Source organism: Euprymna scolopes, chromosome 4 (genome assembly GCF_053919585.1).
Source record: "Euprymna scolopes isolate OS-2025 chromosome 4, ASM5391958v1, whole genome shotgun sequence".
In the NCBI taxonomy this organism is placed as follows: Eukaryota; Metazoa; Mollusca; class Cephalopoda; order Sepiida; family Sepiolidae; genus Euprymna; species Euprymna scolopes.
In genome coordinates this window covers 77,169,866-77,183,942 of record NC_136485.1, presented here as the reverse complement: position 1 = coordinate 77,183,942, position 14,077 = coordinate 77,169,866, and the positions used below count along the sequence as shown (strand labels likewise).

General features: G+C 32.0%; 1 protein-coding gene across 4 annotated transcripts in view; it reads right to left on the bottom strand.

The window, feature by feature from the left end:
- Positions 1 to 1,459, bottom strand: part of LOC145268446 (opioid-binding protein/cell adhesion molecule homolog) — a 1,056,730-nt gene extending 1,055,271 nt beyond the window's left edge. For 3 of the 4 annotated variants that reach the window (XM_080124014.1, XM_080124024.1, XM_080124025.1), the window contains exon 1: positions 1,052 to 1,279. In XM_080124014.1, coding sequence (XP_079980140.1) covers positions 1,052 to 1,133 — 82 coding nt within the window. In that variant the 5' untranslated portion in view covers positions 1,134 to 1,279. Of the gene's footprint in view, positions 1 to 1,051 lie in introns of all 4 variants that reach the window. The other variant, XM_080124023.1, reaches the window with a different exon arrangement.
- Positions 1,460 to 14,077: the final 12,618 nt, after the last annotated feature.

The window sequence follows — 14,077 nt, the reverse complement described above, 5'->3', positions numbered from 1 at the left end:
TCTTTTTATGAATTATATATATATATATACATATATATATATATATATAAATACACACACACACACACATATATATATATATATATATATATATATATATATATATATATATATATATATATATAATGTATACTAAAAGTTCATATTAACCGTACATTTATTTACATGTTTGTCAAAAATTTAATGTAAACTTTGGGTTCGAGTACGATTTTATCTTAAACGATATAGGTATTGATTAATGTCAAGTGTTTCCATATAGGCAATAAATTTAAAATATATACTCTTACACACACATATATTCAAACACATACATACCCACACTTGTATATATGTACATCCACATGAATATAAATATATATATATATATAAGTATATGTGTGTGTGTTTGTGTGTGCGTGTGTGTGTGTGTGCGTGTGAGTGCATGTGTGTATTACAAACATAAATGCAAAACCTCATGAAATTGGTGCGTAAGCTTAGTAGAACAGCTGATTTATAACAAAGGGTCTGCCACTCTTTTGAATGATGATCCATCTTAAATGTATGAAATTAATTTTTACTGCACTTAACTGAATTTCACAAAGACGGTTGTTTCATTATAAGTTTAGTTTGGCCAGTAATGTATGCTATTCTAAAATGTAATGCCGTGAAATTACAATACACTCTTATGTATTTCTCTCTCATATATGCGCTGATATTCTACTCATATTTTCATGATGCACAAACATACAACTCCCACACACACACTCGCACTATTGTATATATATATATATATATATATATATATATATATATATATATATATATACAAATATATATATATATACTTATATATATACATACATATATATATACGTAAGTATATACACACATGTATATGTGCATACATATATATATGTATATATATATATGTATATATGTATATAAGAAATTTACCATAAAATATATACATGTAAGATATTTACCATAAATATAGACGTACCATCAGTGCACTTAATAGACTTCTAATCTGTGTAATTGTAATTGTGTTTGATGTTTAAAGAGTTAAACTTACCTCCAGATCCATTTGTAGAACCCATAAAGTGAAATGTAATCAATACCACTTGCAGAAAGTGTTCCAATCGTAAGGCAGGCATGACTATTAGTATATTAAGATATACTTTTTTTTCTTAATATATTTCCTCCACGGAAATCAAGAAAAAACAGAAATGAATTAAATAAAACAAAGTTCAAAACAACAGATATATACGTATATATACTTCATGTATATATACGTATTGTATCTATATACATTTTTATATATGGGTGAGATTCTTGATATTTCGATTTTCTTTTCTAATATATTGATGTAATTCCTTCTTGATTTAAGTCTAAAAAGATTTTTTCCAGGTTATCCGATAAAAAGAAAATTAGACTTTTTTTAATAATTATTTGGCGGAATGTAGTACATTTGTATCGTTCCTTTTATTTTATTCTCTTTTCTCTTCTGTCCGGATCTGACGTTCCCCGTGCCCTGTGTAAAATCCCTTAGCGGCCTATAGTGCTTCCATTCTGTTGAGCCTAATTCATACGTGTCTACAAGCAATGAATTCCGGACCGTTGTTGTTTTAGAATGGCATTTTTCCTGCGTATAAATCAATTAGACATGCGTAAAGCCCACGCTGATGGATATGGCTCTTCAAATTGCGTAATTTATCTGGAATTCCTTGATATATATATATATATATATATATATATATATATATATATATATATATAAATATATATATATAAATATATATATATATATTTATATATTCTTTTAATATTTTTATTATTGCTTTTGAAAAAAATTGAACGATTCGCTTGGTTTATTTTTCTTATATTTGAATAAGTAATTTAAATGATACATACTTTTCTTGCATAAATTTATGCAGAAATATATAAGCATATAAATAGATGCATATGTGATAATAAAATCCAAGCTCTTGCGGGAGTATAAGTATGATCCTTTATTATATTTTTTTGTTTTTGTTTTTTTTCCTCCTGTGTTGAATGTTAAAAGAAAAGATGATATCTGATGAACTGTATTCCGTAGGGTTGTTTTAATCCAGATTCAACACACACATATATACATTTCCAAGTTTTTAGGCGTGAGACTTTTTCACTTCCCTTCTTATTCTCTTTTGAATCTCAGAAGTTAAGCATCAACGATATTTTCGTTACTTTTTGGATCTGAGAAGTTACGAAGTATTTTCGTCGTTCACTTCTTCTTTCTTGCGTTTCAGACTTTCCATACATGGTGCGTTTTCTTTCGAACGTAGATGGCGATGGCGGTCATCTGTGTAACTTTTATTTAACTACTGGCTTTTGCCAGATGAACGTCGAGTTATATTATGAACATTCAAATGCATGAAAGGGAGAGAAAGAGAGAGATGTATAACTGCATCTGATGTATGTATATTCCGATGACGATTACTATATGTCATTTAAGTATTAGCTAACTGTTTTAACGGCACGTCGGTGTGTTTCGCCAAATAAGTTTCGTGTGAAATAACGAACGTGACCAGTATTCACTCCGACACCTTCTCTCGTGTAATAAAACAAATAAAAACCACACAACACACACACTTTCTATCACGAACGGACACGCACACATTCACACACCGTGCATTTATAACTATTTTCTTATAGGTAATTTAAAGAAAAATACGCTTTAATACATTTATGAACCTCGTACACGAAAATCCCACCACTAATATTGTCTATTAGATCCCCATACTTTCGATGGATTATCGCTATTTTTAAATGTATTTTCCAAGTGCGTGTCAGTTTATAAGCCTCGCGTGCAAGAGCTCTTATAGTAGACTTAACTATCCCAATATATATATTATGCTATGTGCCTGGACCGTATATGGAAAAATCTTGTTTTGAATTCACAGCATTCGTAAATCATATAAAAAGATGTAAATTATACATTTAAACATTTCAGCTTTATCAAATTTAATAAAATTGAACCTTTAAAATTCAACCATATTCACATAACCTAAAGACATACACTCCCAGAAAAGTTGTTATATATTTGTGTATATATGTTGTTCATAGACAAATGATATTTATGATGTAAACGACACCTCTATCCCGTTTCAGTTTGTTAATGAATATATTCATGACATATCTTTAGATTTCTTATAATATGACACGATATAAATATATAAATATGCATATATATATATGTGTGTGTGTGTGTGTGTGTGTGTGTGTTTGTGTGTGTATATAATGTGTTATACTTTATATTCCGCTTTTTATGAAATTTAATTATGAGTTATCATATCTTTTCATTTAATCTGATAGAAAATAAGAAATAATATTTAAAAACGGATGCTCAATAAATATACAAAGCACTTTCTTAGTCGGTATATATTTGTGCGCAAATACAGATCTAAAAAGTAATACATATAACGTAAACTAATGTACCTCAGTACTAACACTAGCAACAACGAAGATATGTACTTATAGAGCAACACATATACATATAACCAAATACTCTCTATATATAAACACACGTCTTCACATCGTTATTATGCATAAGAAAGGCAGACATATGACGCTGCGATCTTTTTTGCGACTTTTCTTTTTTTTATGTGTACGAATGTGTATGTTTGTATGGGAGAAACTGTGTGCGTCTGCAAGCTTATATATTTTTACTACGTGTTCCGTCTATATGCGCTCACTTTCTTTCTCTCTCTTTCTCAACCGCACTCTCTCTCGGGTATGTTTTCCTCTTTAAACTTATTCTTCGCTCAGTGAACAGCTTATATTTTCTACGCATCTCCGTAACGTCAGATCCGTGTCAAAAATAAAGGCGGCCGAACCGTTTCTTTTCTAAAAAGCGGCCTTCCCCTAACTGGCCAGTTGGAAAACGTCGTTAAAGCTAGCATTAGTAGTTGTCATAGTCTCGGCGCTGCTCGTCGTCGTAGCCAAACGCGGCGAGGCTGGTGCTGGTTGTCGTGTTTAGTGGTGGTAGTCTGCGAGTAATAGTGTGAGGGTTCGCGTGAGCGTAGCAGAGTAGATATTGGGTAGAGGCGAGCGGCTATGTGCGTGAGGGCATTTAGTTGTATAGTAATCAGAGTGGGGATGTGCAAGTGGCCATGTGTTTATGTGCGTGCGTGCCTGGGTGCAGGTGTGTGCGTGTAGGGGAAAGGGCTGTTGAATGGTGGTCAAATTTTAGCAATCACTTTTGGGCGATTATCTTCATCGCTCAATTCCGTTATTTCTTTTTGATTTCCTTAGTCTTCCATTCCTATAAGACCAACGTATAGACCGTTGCATTTCAATCTTATCTGATAGTAATAGATAAATGTTTATACGTATCTATCTACCTATCTCCATTTCAAACGATTAGTTTTTTTTTTTATCGTACTCTATCAGTATCTATCTATCTATCTATCTATCTATATATATATCTATCTATCTATCTATCTATATATCTATCTATCTATACATCTATCTATCTATATACACTCGCATATGTGCGTGACTTATATATATATATATATATATATATATATATATATATATATATATATATATAGAGAGAGAGAGAGAGAGAGGGAGAGAGGGAGAGAGGGAGAGAGATAGAGATAGATATATATAGAGAGATAAATGGATAGATTGATAATTAAGTAGATAGATAGATATAGATATAGATATATACTTACATATGAGTGTATCAGTCTAAATATCAATCTTTCTGTCGGATTGTCTTGTGTCCACCGGTAAGTCTGTTTCTTTTAGCCAAGTATCTTTCATATATATATATATATATATATATATATATATATATATATATATATATATGGTTGGTTTGAATATATACACACATTTATATATAATATATATTATTATTATTATTATTATTATTATTATTATTATTATTATTATTATTATTATTATTACTATTATTATTATTATTATTATTCTATTATTTTTTTTTTAAATGAAATAAAGCATTTGCAATACTAGGATGCGGTTTAAGAAAACTTATTCAGGGTACAGACGCACATATACGTGTGTCTTGTGTTGTTGATTTGTGTTTTTTAACGTGTGTGTCAAGTTTTTGCAAGAATAAAGACCAGTATAGTAACTAGTGTTCGCATATCTAATTTATGAAACTCAATGTTTGTCTGTCTATCTTTCTGTCTCAATATTTTCAAACATTATCTTCTCTGAAACTAAAACTCCCAGAGACGTCATATGGGCCTCAAATTATTGGATTTTATATAGATCGTGTATTGAAGGGGTTTTAGCCGGGAAAATGTTTTTTAAGGTTTCAAAAAGGGGTTAAAATTGCAATAACAAAAAAATGATTATACATTTCGTACATTTATCTTAGTTTATTTTTAATCAGTTCATAATGCCTGTGATGTGATTTCGGTCGCAATGTCACCAGCTTTGAACACATAAAATAATGATTTCGTATATTAATTTATGTGATTAAATGAAGTAGTCATATATATATATATATATATATATATATATATATATATATATATATATATATAGTTAGTATTAACAATTTACTCCCTATTCAAAATAAAACTAGCTGTTTGGTTTTCTCGTCAAAATTTCTTACTGTTAATGACGTATATATTTACACACACACACACACACACGCACACACACAAACACACACACACACACACACACATATATATATATGTATATATATAGAGAGAGAAAGGGAGAGAAAGAGGGAGGGAAGGACACTAAAAGACAAAGAGAGAGAACGAGAGAGATAGAGAGAGAATACTAGCTATACCCGGCCATACGATGCTGTGGCTCAGTTTGTTTGAATAAAACACGAAGACAAAAAAGACAAAATATGTGTTTCCTATATTTATGTGGTCAATATTTTTGGATACACACTATTTGGAGTGTCCTTTTTTCTGTGCAGGTGTAGAAATTATCTGATTTCCGACTACCGAACTCGCAACGTATACCTTAGAAGTAAGCAGGTTGTAGATGTAAGCCACACAAATGTAAAAATTGTCCATGGGCCTTGTTAATGGTTATCGTAAACGCCAAGTTAATTGTGAAATGCAATATCTTGAGTAAAAAAAGTTATCCGTTTACACTGTTCAATACGCGCCCACTGCCCGTTTCTCCTGAGGTTGACAGAGGGGAACACATGGGCGTTTTATTTTATTATTGACATGTATGTTAACACGTACTGAAAATCTCGTAAAGTACAAAAAAAAAAAAAAATAGCCGATTTTCTTTTTGTGTAGAAGCGTTTATCAAAAATTAATCGATGAAAAAATTGAAAATATCATTGTTTAAGAATAATCAAGCCAAGTAAGAGGCAAATGATGTACTGAGAGGGAGATGAGCGATAATCTGAATTCCTGAATATAGGGCATACTGATGAGATTTTCCAGGGTGATGGGAAGCAATTCTCCTTAACACACCGCTAAACAGTTTCGTAAGGATGGGAGCTAGCTCTAGATGAAGTCTTTTGAATACTATAACGTGAATACTGTCAGGGCCGGTTGCTTAACTTGAATCAAGGTTTTTGATTAGCTTGGCAACATCACGTACAGATATTTGTATATATCACATAGCGTGTTTTCTGATGCAGGAGGAAATAGTGGAGGTTGGCGGCCTTGGTCGCAAAGGGTAGAGTTAGCTGCAAAGTTCTTGGCAAAGAGTTTCGCTTTGTCTAATGCTGACGAGATTACCACAGGCCCATTGATGATAGTTGGGATAGAGCACACGCTTCTGGTCAGGAACCTGTTCGCTAATTGCCCAAAACTGGTGTGAACCAAGCCGCTGCTCAGCTACTTTGGACTTGAGGGACTGAGTATACAACTGTCTTGCGTTCTTTTTTCAGTGGTTGCCGGCAGTTCTCAAAGCGGATTTAGTCTCAGTAGATCTTTTATGTTGGAAGCAATGGAAAAGGTGATTTCTGTGGGAAATGACAGCGGCACATTCTGGAGAGAAACACGGCTGGCTGTAAGGATATTGCTGGATTTTTTCGAAGATATGAAACGGTCTATACTTACAAGAAATCTGGGTTCCTGTTACCAGATGAGGAAATTGCTCACACCTGTCAATATCAAAAATTTCTAGCAAGATAAATGTCATTAATGTATGGAGAATAGTTGTCACATCTAAACTGATTCACAGAAAAGTGGTCTCCGATTCTTGGACGCTGTGTAAAAACAACGATGTTCAAAGTCATAGATCTCTCAACTGTCTAAAAAGTTATAGCACCTATCCTCTCCCAGCAATTGAACCCCGATGTTTTGCAGTCAATGTTATACCAACTCTTTTAAATAATAACTTCATTAACCTAGACGAGCTTTCCAAAAGAAATACCTCCTATTTTTACCCGCCCGTTCAAATAGATTAACAAAAAATATAAATTACATTTATATGATGACTAAATTTCTCGCGGATTTTGTCGGTGTGCTGTAAAAAGAAACTACTTATTTCCTGGATGTGCATCATTAATTTACTGGCACAATGCAATGAGGGTTGTGGCTACTACGCAAAAACAGAATTGCAGCAGCAGATGCTATCTGTTTACTTAATCCAATCTTTTCATCTCTTCAATTTTTTTAGTTGAACATGTAGGCGGCTTTTTTAACCAACGTCATATAACAAAAACCGAATTCCGAACGCCAATGCATAGCAATCATTTATCGCTACTTAACAATTACTCAAATAACGTTAAACATAACATGAAATTATAACCAAGCATCAAACGTAGTTCATGGCGTGTAAACTCTTTGGATAGATAAAAACACGTTCAGAGGTTGAAAGGACAAACTTAATTTCAGCGTGCTATTTACACTTATTTCAATATACTTTTGTATACGCGCAAATTCATTCTTTGTTTTAATTGGTTTTACTTTAAATATTGCTTAAACATCTTCCTCAAACAAATAACACGACTGAAGCGCTAAATGTTTTTTTTTTTATCTAGCTGATTGCACCTTATCATTTTTATTTAACTTTGAAATCAGTAATATATATATATATATATATATATATATATATATATATATATATATATATATATGGTTAAAGCAAAGATGTCTTCCTACTCTGGCATTGGTATTAAGGTATGCATTTTCTATTTTAAAAATATATATACACACCACATAAAATGCCCATTCGTTAATATGCTAGAGACTTCAAGATGAATAACTTATTCTCATATTCTTTGGGAAGACGAGGGTTTATAAATTACTAAATTATTTCTAGGGTTTCTAATTAGATGATTGACTTCATTTCATTATTACGCTGAATTTATATTCATGCAGAGTTTCTAAATTCTGAATACCTGCGTAGAATTTAAGAGGAAAACGTATCATCACACATACACACGCGACGCATACACGCGCGCACACACACGAAACACACACGCGCGCACACACACACACCCACACACACACACACACATATATATATATATATATATATATATATATATATATATATATATATATATATATATATATATATATACATGTAATTCTATTGAACCATGCGCAAAATCTCTCTACCAACCACATTCTAAATATTTGTGGGAGAGGCTTAAACCATATATATATATAGGTAATTAAAACAATTATTTTTTAGACTGTACAAAAGAATACGCTGGCGTTTTTAGACTGTAAACCATGTTTCTAAGTTTTTTTTTTAAATATTAACTTTAGCTATTGTTTTCTCGATTCAACACAACTGCCGATCAACTGACGGATTTGGTCGAATCCAATAACCGCTCATAATTTTTCCTTTTGGATTACCTTTAAAGAGTCTTCACTGAAGCTACACGTTTATTCCGGATTTGTTTTTATGTTTATGTTTCTACATCTCGTTTTTCACTTGTTTTTTTAAAGGCATGTACATTTTTGCAATTTATCACAATATGCCGTAACCAGCAAATTCTAGCATTGTAGCAAATTTTATTTTTTGATTTATTTATTATTTTTTTCAAAATGTGTCGATTCCGAATCAGTTGGAATATATATGGTATGGTTTACTAATTATATATATATCTATATATCTATAAAAGCAGAGATGTGTGTGCCACAGACGATTTCTGATTGTTTAATCCAATAATCACATCTCCTAAAAAACTATGGTTCCTACGCTCTTAACTTTACCATAAAATATTATGGCTTTATTTATTGTCCATCTTGGAAGGGTTTCATTTTTTTCTAACTAACAAAAATACGAAACTTACACCAGACATCACAATCCAACCTCCGACAACACATCCGCCATTCTGGCGCTAGCCGCACACACGTACACCCAACACGAAAACAGACGCTGGACAGATTATTAGTACTACTACTACCCAGCTCACGCGCACACACGCACACACGCACTCTTTAAACCATGTTCTTTTGAAGAGACGATTTTTTTAAGCTGTTGACACACATGTTTTAAAAATCTTGCAAAAATTAATTTTCCTAAAATGTTTCAATATTGAAAAATACATTATGCCGGCTGATAAAATTTTAAAACTTTTTTTAAAGCCAGAAAGATAAAATTTTAAAATACTTATATATATATATATATATATATATATATATATATATATATATATATATATATATATATATATATATATATATATATATATATATATATGAAACTAAACTAAAAGAAAAACGCGCGTTCACTCGTGGTCTTTTCATTTCGGGTTTGTATTACTGTACACATAGAATAGAAAAAGTTGCCAAAAAACAAATATATAACAAATAAATGTTATCAAAGGCAAGATAAGTTACTTTTCTACCAAACTGGATATATTTTTCGTGTTTTTATTCTATGTAACATATTTATTCAGCTCGAAAAACGGGTTTGTATTACTGTATACATAGATTCGAAAAAGTTGTCAAAAAACAAATATATAACAAATAAATGTTATCAAAGGAAAGATAAGTTACTTTTCTACCATACTGGATATATTTTTCGTGTTTTTATTCAATGTAACATGTTCATTCAGCTCGAAAACCATACAGTGTTTACCGATGTATTGGAAAATTCAAGATGGCGCCTCACTCCCTCTTTAACACGGTAAGTATGGGAAAAGGTGTTATAAATAAAAAAAAAACTAGAAAAAATACTATTAAAACCCGCCGGGTTTGTATTACTGTACACATAGATTCGAAAAAGGTGCCAAAAAACAAATACATAACAAATAAATGTTATCAAAGGCAAGATAAGTTACTTTTCTACCAAACTGGATATATTGTTCGTGTTTTTATTCAATGTAACATTTTTATTCAGCTCGAAAACCATACAGTGTTTACCGATGTATTGGAAAATTCAAGATGGCGTCGGACTCCCTCTTTCACACGGTAAGTTTGAGAAAAGGTGTTATAAATAAAAAACTGGATAAAATACTGTTAAAAACTCGCTCAATATATGTTACCGTGACATATATTCGGCGGGTTTTTAATAGTATTTTTTCTAATTTTTTTTTTATTTATAACACCTTTTCCCAAACTTACCGTGTTAAAGAGGGGGTGAGGTCCCATCTTGAATTTTACAATACATCGGTAAACACTGTATGTTTTTCGAGCTGAATAAACATGTTATATTGAATAACAACACGAAAAATATATCCAGTTTGGTAGAAAAGTTACTTATCTTGACTTTGATAACATTTATTTGTTATATATTTGTTTTTTGACAACTTTTTCGAATCTATGTGTACAGTAAAACAAACCCAACCCGCCGAATATATGTCAAGCTATATCAGGGTAACATATATTGAGCGAGTTTTTTACAGTATTTCATCCTGTGTTTTATTTATAAAACCTTTTCTCAAACTTACCGTGTTAAAGAGGGAGTCAGACGCCATTTCGATTTTTCCAATACATCGGTAAACACTGTATAATTTTTGAGCTGAATAAACATGTTACATTGAATAATGTCACGACCCGGTTAATGGATGACCGAATTGATTGGCAGTCAGATCGCGGCATAAGAATTTATTTTATTTTATATCCAACATCTCATAATTATCTTCGGTTAATCGTCAGATGTCGGATTAACCGGTGAAACATATCAATAAGGAGAACGGAACAACAGAGCAAAAATGACGAACCGAACACTCAATAAAAGTTTAGAATTCAAGAAAGATTTTTATATACAAAGGAAGAAGAAAAAGTTCCGATAAAAAGAATGATTGAGACAGACGTATTTCTGGGGTTGTTTGTCAGATGGATGCGACATGCAAAATACAGTACAATATGTATAAAATTTGGTGGAAAGGAAAAGATATTGGCATGAGATAGGCCAAACTTATCTGTTTTTATCCGTTAGGGTAAACACGGATTAAAAGTTCGCAAACACAATATCCAAGAAAAAAAAAGTTGAGATGGCGAAAGTTTATCTCTTCCTCGAATCTTAGTTCCAAAGAAGAATTCAATCGACAATACGATTGTATTTGGAATGATAATCCGCAATTTAATTAATTAAAATCTCAGCCAGATTAAATGTTGAGGTTAATCGACAATACGATTGTATTTGACTAATCATCCGCAGTTTAACTGATCCAAATCTCAATCTTTAATGAGGTCCGATTCTCGGAGCGAAGTGGTTGATATACAGGGCTGTCTCGCTTCTTTTCGCCAACTTTTTATTTATTTTCAAATGCCTAGTGCTTAAAGTTTCCCGCCACGAATGTTCACTCTCTGGTTGCCATGACGACGTATTTCCGCTCGCTACGGCGATATTCACACCCAACCTCTGTCCCATTTCCCTCAGCCAAGTGTCTGCTACGCCACATCATTCACAGAGAGAGGTGGTTATCTGGTTCATTAGATTTTTAAGAAAGAGAGAGATAGCGAGATATATAGAGAGAGTAAGTAGAGAGATTGACTGTTCGCTTTGCTCTGACGTCACAACTTCACTTTTTTAAAATGCAATTTATAAGTAATTAAAGAACGCATTCTAATCTTTAAAATCTATAATACAACGAAATATTCAATTGCTTATAATACTTAAACAAACAACGTGTGTTTTTTAATTATTTTTTTTATTATTAATATTAGATGAGTTTCAGTATAAATCATCGTGTTCTTTATTTCAATCCAATTTTGAAGTTTTGTAACGCTGTCTGTAAAAATTACTGTTGATTATTGACAGTCTAAGAGTTCCACATATCTTGCTTGTTGGGACTTCGGCGATGACGTCATTTTTTTCAGCTGGCCGGCCATCTTTATAACGAAGGCCACGCCACAATCCCCCCACCAAAAGGGGAAGCCTGGCATTTTCTCACCCGAAAGGGGGGAGCTTGGCAGTTTCTCCCCCCAAAGGAGGGAGCCGGTGTCCCCGCCAAGGGTTGGGGGGAGCGAAGAGGCCAGGAGGAGGTGATTTTTTTCTTTGGGGGGGGGGAGAAGCCTCCAGGCACCCTCCTCCCTCAAGGTGGGGTTGGGGATTATCTCTCCCTGAAGGGGTGAGGCCGGCACCAAGCATGTAAATCCAGAGGGGTGACTTTTTTGTTACCCCTCGGAGTGGGAAGGGGGCCGATCACCCAGGCAACGCCGGGTAACCACTGCTAGTGTATATATGTATATATATATATATATATATATATATATATATAAATGTATATATATATATATATATATATATATATATATATATATATATATATATATATATATATATATAAGTGTGGGTGAAATACCCGTTGCCTTTTTTTTTCTTTGATTACTGCTTGTTTTATTTTATAAGAGCTGCATATTCTTATTTTCATCTATTACATATTTAACGATTTTTATATTTCAAGAATATTTTTATAGGCATAAAATGCTATTCATGGGTTGATGTTTCTGTGTTCAGATAGTATCATTAGAGCTATTACAACAGCATATTCTTTCCATTGTTTTGACTATTGACTATATATCCGACCCAGTTCGACAGTAAATCAGCCGAGAACACAATCACTTATACAAAAGCATATAAGATATAAACGGATACACACTCGAGGTTAAAAACAATGAAAATAATATGCTGTTGTCCTTGACCTAATTATCAGAATGTATTAACCATCAACGCGAATCGAACTCGCAACCAAATACTAATTAGCCAGGAACGCGTCTGACAAGATTTTAAAATTTTAATCGCTTTTAATGAAAAAGCGTTTTCATTTTATACATATGGCTAAAAGAACAGCATGTTCGTTTCATTGTTTTGACTAACGAGTATACATGCGACACAATTAGACAGAATTCATCAACAGAGACCCACATCACTCTACATAAAAAGCATATAAGATATCAATGGATATATATCCGAGAATCAAAACAAGGACAAAACATGCTGTTGTCATATCCCTATCATATATTGTACCGTACGTTTTTGTATTGAATGTTTGTATTCTATTGAATCCTCACTTTTACATAACGTAAAAAGTAAGGGTTACTATCTCTATGTTTACGTTATTCGCGTCGACTTTTTTTCTGCAGCGAATATTTTATTTATTTAATAATTATTAACAGATAAAAAATTTGCAAAAATGTAAAAAAAAGATTGTGTGCATGAAATTAATTGATTATGTCGTGCATTATATTTTATATTCATATCTAATGATTTAAGTTCAAACAATTATATATATATATATATATATATATATGTAAATGTATATATACATTTATATATGTAAATGTATATATATGTAAATGTATATATATATATATATATATATATATATATATATATATATATATATATCCCGAAAGAGAACAGAAACAATCTTCTCACTAGATTATGGCGTCATATCTACAGGGTGGCAAAAAAAAATTCTAAATGGAGGCCATCTAGAACATATGTTGTAGAACGGAGAAAAAAGGGCAAGCACGTTAGTGTTTTGATGTGATGTTTTGACTATAATAAACTAGTTATGGACAAAGTTTCATTTAATTCGGACAAACCATGCAATGATTCTTTGATGACGACTGCAATTTTTTTAAATCGAAAGATAAAGCAAATCGCGGATTTCACATTACAAATATTTCAACTGTACTATGGAATATAGACGAAACGATAACATATTGCCTCATTCCTGTTT